Here is a 17,434-nt window from a genome sequence, read left to right as displayed (position 1 = left end):
ATTTTAAAGGCTTGAAGCATATATCACCACCCACCCCTAGCAGGGTTAAATAGTGACATAGAGAGAATGAGCAAACTCCAGGTGGCCAATGTCTGCTGCGGTCAGAATAGTAAACTCCCCTGATATAAACACTAAGTACAGGTTGGTTTGAGGAGGATGAGGGTAGCCGTTCCTCCGGGGACGACTTTTTACCATGTAAATCAGCCACATGCTTATTAAGTTTATATTAACCACCCAAGGTTTTCAAAAAGGTTCATGGAAAAACTTAAGTTTGCTGAATCCTCTTGCCAGTGATCTTCAGTTCAGTCCTAAGCTCAAAATTTCGTTTCTCACTTCGTATTACCATACATTTCCGTTGATGTTAGCTCTGAGAATTTAAGAGTTCATCAAGACAATATCTCCTAGTTGATGATTTTCGTTCTTCTCGTCACCTGTTTGTTTTAAACTTGATGGTCTTGTGAGGGGAAATCAGGACTTGATCACTTATCACTGACTACTTACTTAGTCACTGATCACCTGTTACTACTTGCCTATCGCATTAATAAGTCTTGTCACGGAGTTATTCCACTCAAAAATTAAAATGTCGCTTTGACTCAAACTTGTTCGTACTCAGAACACAAGTCGAGGGGAACTTTTTCGAAAATGCCTCTTGGCGGCCATCTTGGATTTCAATGTCAGACCCAAGTACGAGGCTGATGCACAACGTGTCTGTAAGAACAGGAAAATAACCAGTTACTGTGAGTAAGCAATAGATTCACTCGCCAACTGAAATGGTTTCCTTCATGTAAACAGGGTAAAGTCCCGCGTGGACTCCTATATAAAAAGGACGGGGGTGCTTGTTGGAAATTTTGAAAAGAACCCCTAAGAGGTACCAAGGTCCAATTTTGTGGGCGTGGCTTGGAATGTTTTCACCTCTAAGAGGAACCCATTCTAAATCAACACATAAACTGATACTTTCATAATTTTTAAGTGTTAATGATGATTGCTTCGAATACCTTCTACTCGTATTTTTTTGGCTCAAAATCCCTAATAAGTACTGCAAAAGCTCCCGCCGTACGACGTATGAGGCTAAACACCCTAAAAGCTACCAAAACCGCTTTTTTAAACCTTGAGAGCGAATTTGTCTAATTAGCAAACATAGCGCGGCAGAAATTGAAAAATCGATTTTTCTCTCTTTTCGTCCACAAATAGCCCTTAGGTAGATATGAAACGCGATATAGCTTTTTGGAGCTCGAAGCGCTTTAAATTCGAGAAAATCGAGGAAAACGATTCTCGCCTAGACGATCACCAAAATGACCGATCGCAAAGGCTTAAAATTAGTAATCTGAACTTGATTTGCGTTCGCGTGTAAAGAAGAACCAACACTTATCGATACTTTTTCTTGAAAGACAAAGTATTCAGCTATCCAAACCCAGGTTAGAACTTGACTTGAGCGCCATTTGAGAATAAACACACAATTTTTTTAAAAAATCCCTCTCAGTTACTAGGTCGAATTCCTTATTTACAAATAAAATTCAGATATTTTTCGACATGTGCCATAACTCCAAATTCCTTGAAACTTCGCCTTTGGAGCACCTTTATGTTTTCGTAAAACATGTATTAAAATCAGCTTGGGTTATTTTTCGAGTGCTTTTTGAGGCCCGGCTGAAAAACCCCGATTTTACCTAAAAGATCACGAAAATTAAACAATGGACTTCTGGGCGTTGGTCTGAGGGCAAGCGAGTACAGGCATTCAAGTCCTTATATTATGAGTTCTTTGTAGTAATAAGCAAATTGTTTGCTTGCGCCGGTAATATAACGGTAAAACAGTGCAATCTCAACGCCAAAGTGACTTTATTTAATCCGCGTATGTTTTATCGCTTCGAATGCCAGATATTTGTGACGAGATGTCGATTTAACACCGAGGCGAAACAGGAAGTTCAAAACGTTTTACTACGCGACCTTCCAATAATTAATTTAAGATAACTAGTCGCTAAAGGAGATATTTACTGAATTAGAGCTTAAAAGAGTTGCGTTTTCTGTAACCTATCAAGTTTGTTCGCAAAAAGTTATTTCAGAGTCATTTCAGGACTGGCAATACAGGTTAAATTTGGTAAAGAAATCTTCAGTTTCATTGTTTATTTTGATTGCAAGTCACGGTATCATTCCCGGCCGTGGAATTTACTATGTCCCACAGAGTGCGTTGTTTTACAAAAAGGCAGCCGTTTATTTCCGAAGTAAAACATGTTTCCAATAGTCTTTTGTAGTTCTGTCAATATATAGTTTAGTTAAAATTGGGAAGCTACAAACAAATCGGAGTACGAATTCCAATGAAAAGTTCGGTCAGAAATATTTCCCGCCAAAGCGAAGTGTTTTTTACTAATGTTTTCACTTTGTTTCGACTTTCTACGATTGGCAATCCATGACTCACTAAAAGACCCGCTTGCAGTAGTTAGCTGGACTGCAGGATAGAATATTTAAGCACGCCAAATCCATTTACGCTAATTAATTTCATCTAGGGCAGTATAAGTTGAATTTTCCCAAGAGAATTCTATTTTAGACGTCACGCTGCATGTAAAAACGATATGTATCCCCAGTCCTCTTGTTCTTTTTTTGCTTTCTATTTTTTTCTGTTTTGTTTTGTTTTGTTTTGTTGTTTTTTTTCCGTCGTGTAAAACATACTGCAACTATATAATGATCGAAGCTCTACCCTAAATTAATTTTGAGACTTTTGCTAACACTTCGTTTGCTTTCGGAACGCGTGACGCGTCATATATATAGCCGATTGAAGGTCGGACGGCTGAAGTTCGCAAATGCGGATCTTTTTTTAAAGGTTTCTATCGTCTCTCCTTTGGTATGTTTCAAAAACACGAACTGTTCTGTTTTTGGATCAGATGAATTGCTAAGCAATGCGGGTGGACTCTGGTCAGTTATTCTTCCATTATCGGAGCATAAACTGATGAACGAGATTGTCGAGGAAAGTCAGAGGTCAGCACAGGCAGCCCAAGTTCTCTCTACGAACCACACATGTCTAGTACCCCCGCGAGTCTTGGTTTGCCAACATGACGAGGTTACCAAGCCGATTTCAACGGTCGTTGGGTCGCGGATCAAACGACACGGAGCTCTTCCATAGTTTTATCGTTTCACTGGGGACACGAAGAGCCGCCTGGCGTCGCTCGCAGGGCTGCGATTGTGTGGCTAGAGGATTGAAATGAAAGATCAACCTTTGCCCTTGAATTCTGCGGTGGATTTGTGGCCGTGGCTACATTTTAGCCTGGGATTTTTGACTTCGTTCGACAGGCTGTACCGACTGAGGTGTTTCGCCTTGTCCTCTCTTTATAAAGGGAAAAGCGGAATTCAAAAAAGTCGCTTAAATCAAGTACAATCGGTAAAATAACCACACCAGGAGTGAACAACACACGTCTGGAATAAGGTAAGCCATTTTTATTGAGAATTTTCACTTTTAACTACCTCCATGGATATCTTGTAGAAAATCCCTTATAAACCCTTATAATTCGATTCCATATTGTGTTGCTTGTGTGGTTCATAGAGAGAGCTTGGGCTGCCTGTGAGGTCAGCGGATCCTATTTGGCAGTGATATGAAAAGACAGGTTGGGTGACACCAGTTTGCCGCTATCCAACATGGTATCCGTTCCACGAAGAGGTCACGAAGGAGAGAAGAATAGCATAAAAATCCCAAGACTTATAAATGCTGCTATGTCAGGATTGCCAGCGGAAATCTTTCTTGTGATCAATGTTGTTTTTGTCGGCGCAGGTTAGTATACCTTCCGTTCTACCTTCCCAGTTTTAAATGGACACGTGTCTGCTCGCATTTACTTTGCAGACCCGTTTTCCATATTGAATTGAAGTAAATGCAACTCATCTGTAACTTCATTTATACATGTACACAGTTAACCACGTTGAATTGATTAGAATTGCGGTGCCGTGATTGTGAAATCTACACATTGTCCGTTTGTCAGTAATCTAATTAACGTAAAAGATTGAAATATTCCTTGCATGAATGAACTCCTGTTATCATTTTACTTTACTTTAACAGAAGCATATTGACCTGCAGAACGAAAATATCATGATGACAGAAGTTAAACCGCTTTACTTCAGCAGATTCTCTTGGCCTCAGAAAAACACGCAAGCATTCGATTGTTTACTTCTTACTGATGTTTTCGTTAAAATCCGGTTATATCAGCGGCGCGTTAAGGTAATTCCTCTGAAATAAAAGTGACAATAGATTTTTGTTTAAACTTTATCAACTGAATATTTGTCATATGATTTTGAAATAAAAAAGGGGGGTGCCCATGCTCATTAAGGAGCAGTGAGGCATTGAAAATGCCCCATTTTGGCATTATTTAATGCTTATTATAAAAACGCATTCCCAGTAATTGTAAGATCTTTGTGAACCCAGACTCATAAGAAAACGCATTAAACTACAGTCAATACATTGTGTCGGACACAACTAAACATTTTAAGTTTGATTCAGACAAAAAGCTAAATCGTTGATTAAAATTTGAACTAAATTTCTTGACGTGGTTACCGACTGCAAAATAGAAAAGACCACAGTGTATCTGCTATTTTTCTTATTTATTCAATTTTCAGCAATAGAATTTAGATCAGTCTTTTCTCACGCGAAGCTTATGATTAGTTGATTAAAATGACTGGAAAAAAATTGGGGCGCCCGTGCTTGTTGGTGAGGTAGAGCCATTTTTCAACTGAAAGAGCTCAATATCAAGGCAAATCCGTCATGTTTTCAATATGCGCGTGCACGAGCGCGCGCTAATGACGCCATAAATTATGCGCAGTAAGGATGCGCAATGCAAATGTGAGGAATGACCTTAAAAACCACTCGATGAATAACCCAAGCTGATTTTGATACATGTTTTACAACAACATAAAAGTGTTACGTACAAGGAACTAATAATACAAGGACTTTAAATGCCTATACCCGCTTGCCCTCAGACCAACGCCCAGAAGTCCATTGTTTACTTTTCGTGATCTTTCAGGTAAAATCAGGGTTTTTCAGCCGGGCCTCAAAAAGCACCCGAAGAATAACCCAAGCTGATTTTGATATATGTTTTACAACAACATAAAAGTGTCCTGAAGGCGAAGTTTCAAGGAATTTGGAGTTATGGCACATGTCGAAAAATATCTCTGAATTTTATTCGTAAATTAGGAATTCGACCTAGCAACCGAAAGGGATTTTTTAAAAAATTGTGTGTTTATTCTCAAATGGCGCTCAAGTTAAGTTCTAACCTGGTTTGGATAGCTGAATGCTTTGTCTTTCAAGAAAAAGTATCGATAAGTGTTGGTTTTTCTTAACACGCGAACGCAAATTGAGTTCAGATTACTAATTTTAAGCCTTTGCGATCGGTCATTTTGGTGATCGTCGAGGCGAAAATCGTTTTCCTCGATTTTCTCGAATTTAAAGCGCTTCGAGCTCCAAAAGACTATATAACGTTTCATATCTACCTAAGGGCTTTTTGCGGACGAAAAGAGAGGAAAATCGATTTTTCAACTTCTGCCGCTAAATTCAAATTTTGCTTCGTTTTCGGTGACATTTGTTCTTAAAAGGCACGACAAGCACCCTCGTCTCCCCCCCCCCCCCCCAGGGGTAAAGTAGTCTCAAGTAAGCCTGCATAGAGAATTAAAAACGCTACTTCCTCAGTTGTATGAAGCTAATAGGCCCTTTGCACGATCCGGTCACATGGTACAAAATCACACATGCTGGTGAGCAAGTTGCACAGTGGGACTTCCAAAACAAAGGCAGGTCCAGGTGGACTGTTACGAGTTGCATTGTTTTGGAAGTCCCACTGCGCAACTTGCTCACCAGCATGTGTGATTTTATACCATGTGACCGGATCGTGCAAAGGGCGTATTCTGGTCTAAAAGATACCAATAACAATAACAACATTTATTATTTGTATTGCACCTTAGTAAGTAAGACCCAAGGTTTGGGTCTTACTTGGCGCGGTCCGAGAGAATACAAAGAGTGCCTATTGGCCATGGATTAACAAACTAACGTGATTTTATAGCACTGAGAAATACGCCAATGGTTGCTATCGAATTTTGTAAAATACCAGAGATACTACGCGCGCTCTGATTGGTCAATAGAGTTGACAAACCTATATTCCATTGTACCGTTAAAAAAACAGTTTCTGAATCTGGCAGCGTTAAAGGATAGGACGCAAAATTGCCCGACTTAAGTTTCTAAGTCTTATTTTGGTCTTAATCCAACAGAATATTTCACTATTACAGACGATTTTAGTGTAAACACTGATGAACTATTGATTAAAAAAGTATTCGAATGAAGTTCATATCTTTACGTTTTTAACCGACTTTAAAAAGGTACCACGTCGCCTTCGATCATTGGCCAACCTTTTTTACTGGAATACATAGGCCTGGCTGCTGAAATCCAGCCATCAGAAGCTTGATTCAGTCGAGAGTTTATCATATGGTGAAAACTCCTTTCATCTACAAAGAACTTTCCTGACAGTGCATTGTACGCCCTCCAACTTAAATTAGTTCATATTAAGGTATCATGGTGGGTGAATTTTACGAAAAATGCGAAAAATCTGGTTTTTTTTTGTTTTTTTTTTTGCTTTTTTTTTTTTGCTGTTCAAATTGAGAAGACTGAGATAAATATTTTGTAAAAAGGAATGGGAAGAAAGCTATTTTACTTTTTAAGATAAAGAGAAAAAGCTATTTTTGAATCTCATGAACCCCTTACGGCGCATTGACACCTCTAAATAAAATTCACCGCAAGTTGTCACGTGTAAAGCGAATTGCGTCGAACAAGGTATTTGGCTCTCAGCGACCCACGGTAGCACTGTATTAAACCAAGAAAAATTGTTGCAGGAACTCGAGGACACAAGTCCCGCCAATGAAGCTGAAGGACAAACTACAACAAGTGATCGTCGCACGAAATTGCTGGAGAACGGACGCGATTCCGAAACTCCCACAATGAGAGAGTCAAGCGCAGATGTAGACCTCGAGATTTCCTCTTTTGCCTTCACGAGGCATAATACCAATGCCGCCGACGAAATCTTCTAAGTAAAAGAAATCACGGCAGTTTAAAGACAAACCTGTATAAAGCTCTTGGTAGTTTGTCGCTTCTCGGACGATTTCACTACGACGGGTTTCCGCGCCAGAATTTTAAACGTCTGTTTATTTCAAGTTGTCATAAGCCACTGTTGTGGTAAACTGACCCACGCCGACATCTGTCAGTGCGGAGGGGATTTTTAACACCTAATCATACCAATCTCATAAAAGGTTTTTCGTCTTTTTCTCGATAAAATAAACTGCATACAAGGATGAACATTTTTAGTTCGTTTACGCGCGTCTTGCTACGGATTTGGCTGAAAATCGGCAGGTATGTTCCAGGATACCTCCTTCGAAAAAGGGTTTCAAGCTTTGTTTAATTCCGCTTCCGTTTCAAAGTTATGGCCTCTTTAGTAGAAGAAAACGTCCGCGTTGAAAACATGAAACTTTAGGAGGGTGTACAAAAAAAACCCAAACGACATGTGGAAAATCGCCGACATCCTTTTTGAGGGTGATGTGTGAGAAAATATTTCCGATGTTGATCGCTTCGCTCCGATAATTCACGTGCGGAAGCGAACCAGTTTAAGCGAAGCAGTGTTTCTGGGTATTTCTTTTAATATCACTGCGACAACAAAATTTAGAAAATTTCAAAGATATGATTGTGTTCTATAACTATTACGCTTTCAGAAAATATATAGGTTGATTGGGTTTTCTCTCAAATCGCCAGCATAAGAGCGCGATTTCCAAACACTGTCTATCCACCTACTATGATACCTTAAATGACATTCTCAAATAGTTGAAGCAGTCTTCAAACAGATTTGGTAGAATTTGGCGGGATCTTGCTACTTCTAATGAAATGCAAGTTAAAGGATACTGGCTTCAAAACACAAGAATGATAAAATTATTGTTATCTTATCTGAAAACTTACCCTTATTTTCCAAACTTAAATGACACGTTATCTCCAATCAACATAAATGGTGCCCACTGCCTCACTTCAGACCAGCCGTTACTCCGCATCCATTTCATGGCCTCGTGAAGAGATTCACTGGCACTCTCTCCGCCAACAAGATGCTCGTAGAAACGACTCATGAACTGCTCTGTTGCTTTGTCATCAAGGGCCCACAATGCCACTAACACTGAGCGTGCACCGGACCCTAAGAACGCTCGAGCAATTCCGATAACTCCCTCGGCTCTGATCTTCCCACGTCCACTGTGACAACAACTAAGTACAACAAGTTTGGCTCGCAGCTGAACTTGTGAAATGTCAGACATTGTCAAAAGGTACTGTTCTTCTGTAGGAAACTTCTTAGTAGACCACCCAGGACAGAGGACAATTTCTCCTCTTTCGGCATCACCATGTGCAGCAAAATGTATCAGACCTGCTGAATGTAGCATTTCAAGCACCGCCTGCTTGGTTGCTTTCTCTCCTAACAAAGGCTGAACACCCAGCAGTCGCCCAATCATCTCTGCCTCCTTTCTTGCAAAGGGCAATGGTTTGAAAGTTGTACGACGACCATTATAACGCACTCTACCAACCTCAGGATCACCGACTATCAGAACACCACACTGACTGTGATAGTCAGTAGGACTGTCCTGGATGCATTTGAGAGTGGTCAAGGAAGGAACAATGCGAATCCTAAACGTTTCTGATAAGTACTTTCCACTGTCATCAAGTAAAGCTGGAAATGGAACATGGTACAAGCAGGGATTAGGAACAATGATGATCTCGGACCCCTCAAGTAAGTCGGTCACAGGAGCGATGATCATATTGTAGAACAAGGTTAGATTCTGTTCGGGATCATCTTCACCCCTTCTTTGTCGCAAAGTGGCAAGCTCCTCTTCCTGAGAGACATCTAGTTTTGGCTCAATATCATTTAAAGATCGATCTTCGCAATCCTCTTCGGATAAAATACCAAAGCTGCGGAGGCTTTTAGCAAAAAAATCATCCAAGCTGTCAGATGATCCGGCAGCGATATCACTTTCATTTACTGTTATTGTTCGAAAATGCATTACTCCGCTTGTATTGATAATCCACAAAAACATTTTCTTGTTATGATTAGAAATGTACAGACAAGAGCAGTTGCTTTCTTGTTTCATAATATTCTCTATGCCAATCCAAGATTGCGGATCAGCTGAGATTTGCCTTTCAACAGAGTACCAAGTTGCCATCAGGTCTGCCAAGGCGCTAGCGCGTGCCAGCTCTGCAACATAAAGGGCTTTGTTAGGACTCCCCTCAAATACAAAGAAGGCAGCAAGATGCCGATAAGGAAAGCTGCGAATATCTGAAAGCGATACTTTAAATTGATCGTTGTCTCTTAGAAAAGCACGCAGACTTTCGTTTTTTTCCATACTCAAGACCAGATAGTCAAATGCTTCCTGGATCTTTTTTTGGGTTGTCTTCACCCCTGTAAGTGCACAAAGACATGCAAACTCTGTGTCAAGGTCTCCAATATCTTGACTAATTGAAAGTGCCTTCTCGAGATAACCTTCAGCAACGACAGGTTCACCGATAGAATGAAACAATGAACCTAACTTGAAGTAATCTGCTGCTTGTCCTGCTCTGTCACCAATTTCTTTACTTATCACAAGTCCTTTCTTAAAATATTGTTTAGCTTTACCATATTCACCAAGAGATTGAAACACAGTTCCTAAGTTTCCGTAACAGCGTGCTTCTCCTGCTCTGTCATCAATTTGAACTGTGATTGCAAGTGCTTTGTCAAGATTTTCTTTAGCTTCCTCGTATTCACCACGAGATAGAAACTTAGTTCCTAAGTTTATGTACTTTGCTGCTTCTCCTTTTCTGTCACCAATTTCACTACTGATCGCAAGTGCTTTCTCATAATATTCTTTAGCTCTGCCACATTCATTAGCATGTTGAAACACAGTCCCTAAGTTTCCGTAACAGGTTGCTTGTCCTTCTCTGTCACCAATTTCAATTGTGATGGCTAGTGCTTTCTCAAGGTACTCTTTAGCTTTGTCGTATTCACCACGGCATACAAAAATAACTCCTAAGTTTCCGTAACAGCTTGCTTCTCCGGCTCTGTCACCAATTTCAATTCTGATCGCAAGTGCTTTCTCAAGATATTCTTGAGCTTTGCCAGACTCACCAAGAGAGTGGAACACAGTTCCTAAGTTTCCGTAAGAGTTCGCTTCTCCTGCTTTGCCACCAATTTCAATTCTGATAGCAAATGCTTTCTCAAAATATTCTTTAGCTTTGCCATACTCACCAAGAGAGTGGAACACAGCTCCTAAGTTTCCGTAACAGCTTGCTTCTCCTGCTTTGTCACCAAATTCAATTCTGATCGTAAGTGCTTTGTCAAGATACTGTTTAGCTTTATCGTATTCACCAAGAGATGAAAACACAGCTCCTAAGTTTCCGTAAGCGGCTGCTTCCCCTCTCCTGTTACCAGTTTCTCTCATGATCTTGATTGCTTTCTCATAAAGTTTTCCTGCCTCTAAATATTTAAATAGTTTTTCGTATATCATGGCTAGGTTTGAAAATAGAGAGCCTTCATCATCTTTTTTTCCACGTTCTTGGTAAATGAAAATAAGTTGCCTGCCGTATTTTATGGCATTTGTGTAATCAGGGATACGACAATACGCCATAAACATTGTTCTATAGATAGCAATGCTAACTAAATCAACAAATTGCTCCCTCTTTTTTTTCATCACCTCATTATTTAGGAAAATCAAACATTCTTTGCAGACCTCTATAGCTTTTACACCCCGACCGGAGTTGAGAAGGAAAGTTGCAATAGCCAAACCAACACAGATGACTTGAAAAACGTAGTCTAGATTGTTCATTTCGTCCTCCTCTATAAGCCCTGTAAAAAGAAAATACCACTCAAACTCTATAGTGTAAAATAACATTATACTTTTTTACTTCTCTTCTCCTAAGTGTATAAATGAGTACCGGCGAACTTAATGCTGGAGGTGAGCCTGGTATTGGCTCCTAGCTGGCCGTTTTATGCAAGATGGGACACGTTGGTTTGACACAGACTAGAAGGTTTTCACCTCGTGCTCAGACTTTATGAAACTTTTCCATTATAAAGAAAATAACCTGAAGAAATCTTCTCAAAGTCCTTAATAATTCATCAAGTTTAAACAAAGGAAATCATGACGGTGACGGTGTTTGGATATCTGATCTTAATTAGCATAGATTTTTACGATTTCATTTCTCCGTTTTCTCCTTAGTTTTACTTTGGGAACATCTATCAAACACTCAAGACAGTGTTTGACCACATATCCAAATACCTCGAAGTTCGTCAAAAATACTCTGCTACGCGTCGTATTTTCAACTCTCTTGTCGGTGTTTGAAAATGTGGTCAAACACGGCTTTTCATGTTTGATATATTATGTAAATCCCCCCGCCCCTTTCTCTACTGAATGTGTTATCCACCGTGAATAGGAGGGATCAGTACTGCAAGCACACTTTAATTATCTTGACTCCTGTGCCGGCCGAAAACGGCCTTGACCAACATTGTCCTTTGTTCCACTTCTGACGTCAACACCATTGACTATAATTGGCATTACTTCTACTCAAGGTCCGCAACAGGAAAAGATCTTTCCAATAATGCCCAGATCAGAGTGATTGGGTTAACTGAGCTTGAAATACGCGCGAAAAGGCTTCGAAATTTGAGTGAAAAGACTTGGCAAGAAATTTCTTCGATTAAGCTTCGCCATGTCATATTATGAATATCGCAAAGATATATTTTTTCGTCTAACAAGGCAAAAACTACAAGATGAGGTTCTTACCTCAGTCAGGAGAAAATCACCAAGAGCATGCAACTACCCTACATTTTGGTCATGGCGTTTTCACAGACCGATCTATTTTTTGTTTGAATTTACCAGGAATTCAGACCCCCACAGAAACTTCAGTGACTAATCACAAGCAGGGACTTTATTGTTAACTGACGTCATCATTACAGCGGTAGAAGTGATGGGCTCCTGATGTGAGGTCGGCCATTTTTTCCCTTACCGATGCGCGCCCATGTAGACCGAAACCGACCTATCTCGCGGGAAAAAAAAAAAAAACTAAAAATAGACCGGTCTGTAAAAATGCTATGACCTAGGTTTACTATGGGAGTTGCACACTCCTAGTGATGGATTCCAGCCTCAGTAGAGTTCCCTTTGAAAAGTGCATGGCACCTACGAAACATTTGGGTGTTTCACGCAATTCCAGGAAAACTGATGATCATATAACGTATCTGTTTGGCGGTATGCGAGATGGGTTTTTAAACCCATAAAAACTATAACGCCGAGATACCGAATGTAAGCATCTTCAGGTTTAAACATGATTTGCGCTCTTCGGCAAGTGGAGTGAAAGACTTTTTTTTCAAATCAATGTCGGGATATGGAATGGAAAACAGTGAATCGCGATTCCTCTTTAACTCTCCCTCAGAAGCTAAAAGTAGCTCAAGAAGCCCGAAATACGCATCCATAGCTACAGGTCACAAAATCAGCCCGTTCAGATTTATTCCTTGTTATACTCAGTGCCTCATTCCCCCCAGCAGGGTAACGTAATACGCGTAAATTGTCTAGCTTGATGCGCTATGGACACCAGTGTTATCAATCAAACAAAATCAAACCAAGTTTTACCGAACAGTCTCGAGTTTATTTTGGACTGGTTGAAATAAATGAGAGATTAGTTTTTCTCACCACAGTGAAGTTCGCACTGGAAAAAGTCGAAACTCAAACAATAGGCGAGTCTCTCAAAATTCCGAGAAAAAGTTTCATTATAAAATCGAGAGAAGTTTTAACGGATTTAAATCAAGCTGTATAACAACGAATACGTTCGAGTTTGATCGGTAAGTGATGTTGCTTGTACAGAACATCCCAAAACTGACTTCCTTATAGGTCGTACAGCAAAGCCATGCTGTACATGTACACGGTAAAGAACATTTGTTTGTAGTGTCATGGTACGATTTAAAGTTCTACTTGGTGTCGGTATTTGGGCAGTTTCTTTGTCAACTAAATATAAAGGTGCGTTCTTGATCATTGTAGTCTATTCATAGGCTTGAAGGGAGGGAATCGAAGAACTGGTCGGGCGGGTCATGTAGCATTTCCTAAGGCAAATCACTAATAGACTGCTAGCAGGGAACTCCGCGTCTTAACTCGGCCAAGCATTACATCATTTGAGGAGGTTTTTGTGATACCTCGAATAATATGTTAAATGTTATCGGTGGAAGCCCAAATAATGCATTGTTTTAAACAAAATAACGACTAACTTACCGTTGCGCAGTAGCCTGTATTCAGTCGTTCGTTCTTCCAAACAAAAACTGTAGAGGTGCGTCTGTGTTTTACTGCTTATAACTGTGTTGCTCGCATAAATTATCCATCCTTAGAACCATTTCAGTTTTGCAGCATCTGACGTGCCAAGCGGAGAAAAAAGAAACGAAATGTTTGTCTGCGCGTGATCTTTGCGGAAGATCATTTAAAAACCAGAAATATGATTAATAAGGACATAATTATAGAGCATGAGCAAGAACTTGGTAAGAGAGGAAAACTTTTTTTCAGATAAATTACCGGTAAAAAATGACTCGAGGAGGAGTGGGCGGGTACAATTCTTACTAAAAAAACTCTTCTTCATGATGTAAACACGTATTTAAACATTAAGTAATTGTAGTCAGGAGATGACACTTTAAGTTTCTGGTTTGTCACTGACTGTTTTTAAGATGTGACTTCAAGACGTTTCAGTTAGTGCTTAGACCTTCTTCAGATGAAACTGAAAAGTTTTACACGTGATTCAATATACGAGCACCCTTGGAAGGTCACGTCTAAAACGTAAAAAAAAAAACATAGAGCACGTGAGTCGCGCACTACATTTCTAAGTTTCTAAGCGCGTTCGTTTAACGAGCTGTCTTTTTGAGAAGAAAAGAGAGAAGAAGAAGAGAAGACGAGAAGAGATATTCCATATCTAAAAAGGAACTATGCATTATTTTGTTTATCATATAGACATACTAATGACGACGTTTTGGACGATTTTCCGAAGATTTCCGACCAATTTCTGAAGATTTCCGATCAAAGATTCTCCTTCCGAACAATTTCCGAAAATGTGGAAGATTACTGAAGATTGCTGAAGACTTTCGAGGAAGATTCGAAGATTTTTCGATCATACACCAACAAATTTAAGTACAGTTTAAGGTTCAAACATGATATCAGTGAAGTCATCAATATCTTCACAAGGATATGGAAAATACGCCATCCGAGTCCCGGATGTAGTTTCGTATGAATTTTACGAGTGGTGTATTTTCCAGTAAAACACTCGTGTCTATATAATAAAAAAAACTTTCAGTTTCAACTGATGAAGTTGTAAGCACTAAACGAAGCGTGTTGATAAACAACAACTTTAAGAACAGTCAGTGGCAAACTGGTAACTTACCATGTACCCGTGGGGGGGGGTAGTGTACTCCCTATAATATCCTATACGGGGGGGGTCCGCCCAAAAGGAGTACCTTTCTCAGGACTCAGGGATATAAAAGGGTAGGGATTACACAAGTTGAGGTATATGAAAGGGTAGGGAAATGGGAGTATCTTGACTCCTGCCGGAACATGAACTGAATATAAATACTTGATTTTTGGTTAACATCTCTTCTGGTAATGCTTGATGTTTTTCCGCAATAGTTTTCATTAACTTCATTCCAAGGGTTTAGAAAACGGATACAGTGTTCTTAAGAAGGTGTGTGAAAGGGATGCCTTGTTCAATAATAGGTATCCAAATAGGGTAGCTTTTCTGTCAAAATGGTATACAAAAGGGTAAGAGGCTGGACCTCCGGCCAGAGCTTCCCCGTTAAAAACGTACTAGAGTAACATAAGTTTGATTTGGATTACACAAGTTGAGGTATATGAAAGGGTGGGGAAATGGGAGTATCTTGACTCCTGCCGTAACATAAACTGAATATAAATACTTGATTTTTGGTTAACATCTCTTCTGGTAATGCTTGATGTTCTCCCGTAATATTTTTCATTAACTTTATTCCAAATGTTCAGAAAACGGATGCAGTATTTTTAAGAAGGTGTGTGAAAAATGGTATACAAGAGGGTAAGGGGTTGGACCTCCGGCCAGAGCTTCCCCGTTAAAAACGTAGTAGAGTACCATTAGCCTGCAGTGCAGGAGTATTTTGTCCAGCGAGCGCACGCATTTTGATAAGGCAAGCGCCACCTTGGATTCAAACTCGCAAGAGACGAAAAGTGGTCCTAAGGTGTAGGAGTACCGATAGCACGTGAACAGATGGAAAACACCTGAACTGCAGGCTAGAGTACCATGCAAAACCTTTCTTATAAAAATAAGTTTGATTTGGATGAAAATGAATTTGTATGCAGAACTCATTTTCCTACGAATGGTTTCGTACGAAGACTCGTTTTACACAGAGGCGAAAGGCAATCGCAAATGGCCTATTGGCCTGTTCAGAAAATATCGCGCCAGACTATGTTTAGCACGCGCGTGAGTCCCGCGATGCGTTTCTCCAATTTTGCATGTCGCCCTCTAACAGTGCGCGTTTAACGTGCTGCCTTTGTGAATCACGTGTAAAGCCTCCCCGATTCAACCCATAAACCGTCAAGCACTAAACGAAACGTGTTGAGGTAACATCTTAAAAACAGTCAGTGATAAATTAGTAACTTATAATGTAAACAGGTCTTTGCTCGCGCTTTGAACACCCACCCGGCGATCAACCACCAGTCCCTCATTACCGCTTGTAGATTTGATCGAGGAGACGCAAATTTTTTTTTTTTTTTTTAAATTCAGTTAACGATTCTTCACGTTGATACTGGTTTGGAAACAGTCGCCATCATTACTAAGGACGCCGTGTATTTCGATAGAAACAAATAATATGCTTCTGATTTTGATAGTAGATCAATCAGTATGATTTATGTTTTAAAAGAAAAGAAAGTTTAAAAAACCCGAATTTTTAGCAAGTCGTCATGATGAGAGCATATAGTGCGTGTAAGCAAACAATTTATACTTACGTTTTAAGGAGATTGCGACAACACTGACAAACTCGTTGAAGGTCCCCCATTGTGGCCGCCATGTTGAAGGCTTGGGCGCCATGCATGACTCAAGTTTAGATGCAAATAAATTTTCATTAAATAGCACCGCCCTAACAGCGAGCTAAGGTAGCCGAATGCTATGTTAGATGATTCGCGAGTTAATTAATCGTTTGAAATTAATCCGAAAAACGGCAAGATATTTGTTTACCTGAAATATTAGGGAGTTTAAGCAAACTACGACGACGGCGGCAAAGAGAATGTCACCAAACATAAGGTTGAATGAGCAAAACAATGGCTGTGCACGTGCGTTATAAATCTTTGTACATTTCTTTGCCGTCCTCTGCACAACAACAACAACATGAAATGAACAAGTTCTGTGTAGTCTGAGGAACGCGAACGACAACGGCTAATTTTCGTAATTCCATTTGAAATGGAACGCTCTGGTTGCATGGTTAGCCTGAGCACGTTTTCAGAGCCATTGGGGTACTGAACAGATCAAGATAATCGCGAATTTCGCTGGTAAAATAAAAATTGATTTTTGACTCGACGCAGTCCTCGGCGTCGCCGTCGTCGTTGCTTAAGCCGCCTATTTAGTCATCATGGCGCTCACGCCCGCCCACGCAATTGACATAAAACTCATGATGGCAATTTCTAAACAGGCCATTTCATAGATATGGCGCTGTGTTGTCCATCGAATAGGTTGATCTCCCTGTACTTCTTAATATCTACAAATTACTTCGCTGCGACTTGATTAACGCGAGCTTTTTCAAACACGGTAACAACGTAACCCTTATTATGCAAAATCCCGGTGCAAAATCGATACATCAAACAATGGTTTTTTCTCGCCTAGTCAGGGATTCTTTATAAGCTTTCAAACACAGATAGATTACCTTATAAATGATAAAAAAAAACACAGTTTTCTTCTTCTACCTTTGTTGATTTTTACTTTCAACAGTGTTTTCTCGGATCCTGAGCTTTCATAAATCAGCCTCAAACTACATCATAATACAGGTGAACTGCATAGAAATAACAAAGCATGTAAAGTTACATGTGCGCAGTGACGTCACAACATGGCGGCTGACATTGTTTCAAAGAAAATAATGACTAACATCCTGTTGCACAGAACACAACCAAGACATGTTTGCTTCACTGCGCGATGGTTTCCAAGATTTATAATCTACCTTAATCTGACATATGCGCCAGCAGATCACATTAGTAAGGGGATACCCATAGAAAAAGCACGGGCTGCTCGTCGGATATTTTGATAAGAACAAAAGTGTAGCAGCTCTCGTAATCTTGTAATTCTCTTCATAGTTAGCAGCTGTTGTTGTTTTTGAAGGGGTATCAAGCCATTCACGTGAGACCTTACGAGAGCTGCTACCTCACCCGAACACAACCCCTAAGAGGTACCAAGATC

At 40.0% G+C, this 17,434-nt stretch overlaps 2 protein-coding genes across 2 annotated transcripts in view; both read right to left on the bottom strand.

Moving 5' to 3' along the window:
* Positions 1-17,434, bottom strand: part of LOC145503364 (uncharacterized) — a 46,313-nt gene that overhangs the window by 9,246 nt on the left and 19,633 nt on the right. Inside the window, 1 exon segment of the mRNA XM_081482855.1 lies at positions 9,529-10,484. Coding sequence (XP_081338981.1) covers positions 9,529-10,484 — 956 coding nt within the window.
* Positions 389-9,544, bottom strand: LOC145481594 (tetratricopeptide repeat protein 28-like). The gene is made up of 2 exons (XM_081460109.1): positions 7,958-9,544; positions 389-708 (listed from the first exon to the last, which is right to left on the bottom strand). Exon 1 carries the CDS (start codon positions 9,376-9,378, stop codon positions 7,960-7,962), a length of 1,419 nt encoding a protein of 472 aa, XP_081316235.1. The 5' UTR covers positions 9,379-9,544; the 3' UTR covers positions 389-708; positions 7,958-7,959.

The sequence above is a fragment of the Orbicella franksi genome, chromosome 1, assembly GCF_964199315.1.
Source record: "Orbicella franksi chromosome 1, jaOrbFran1.1, whole genome shotgun sequence".
Lineage (NCBI taxonomy): Eukaryota > Metazoa > Cnidaria > Anthozoa > Scleractinia > Merulinidae > Orbicella > Orbicella franksi.
This window is presented reverse-complemented; position numbering and strand designations above follow the sequence as displayed.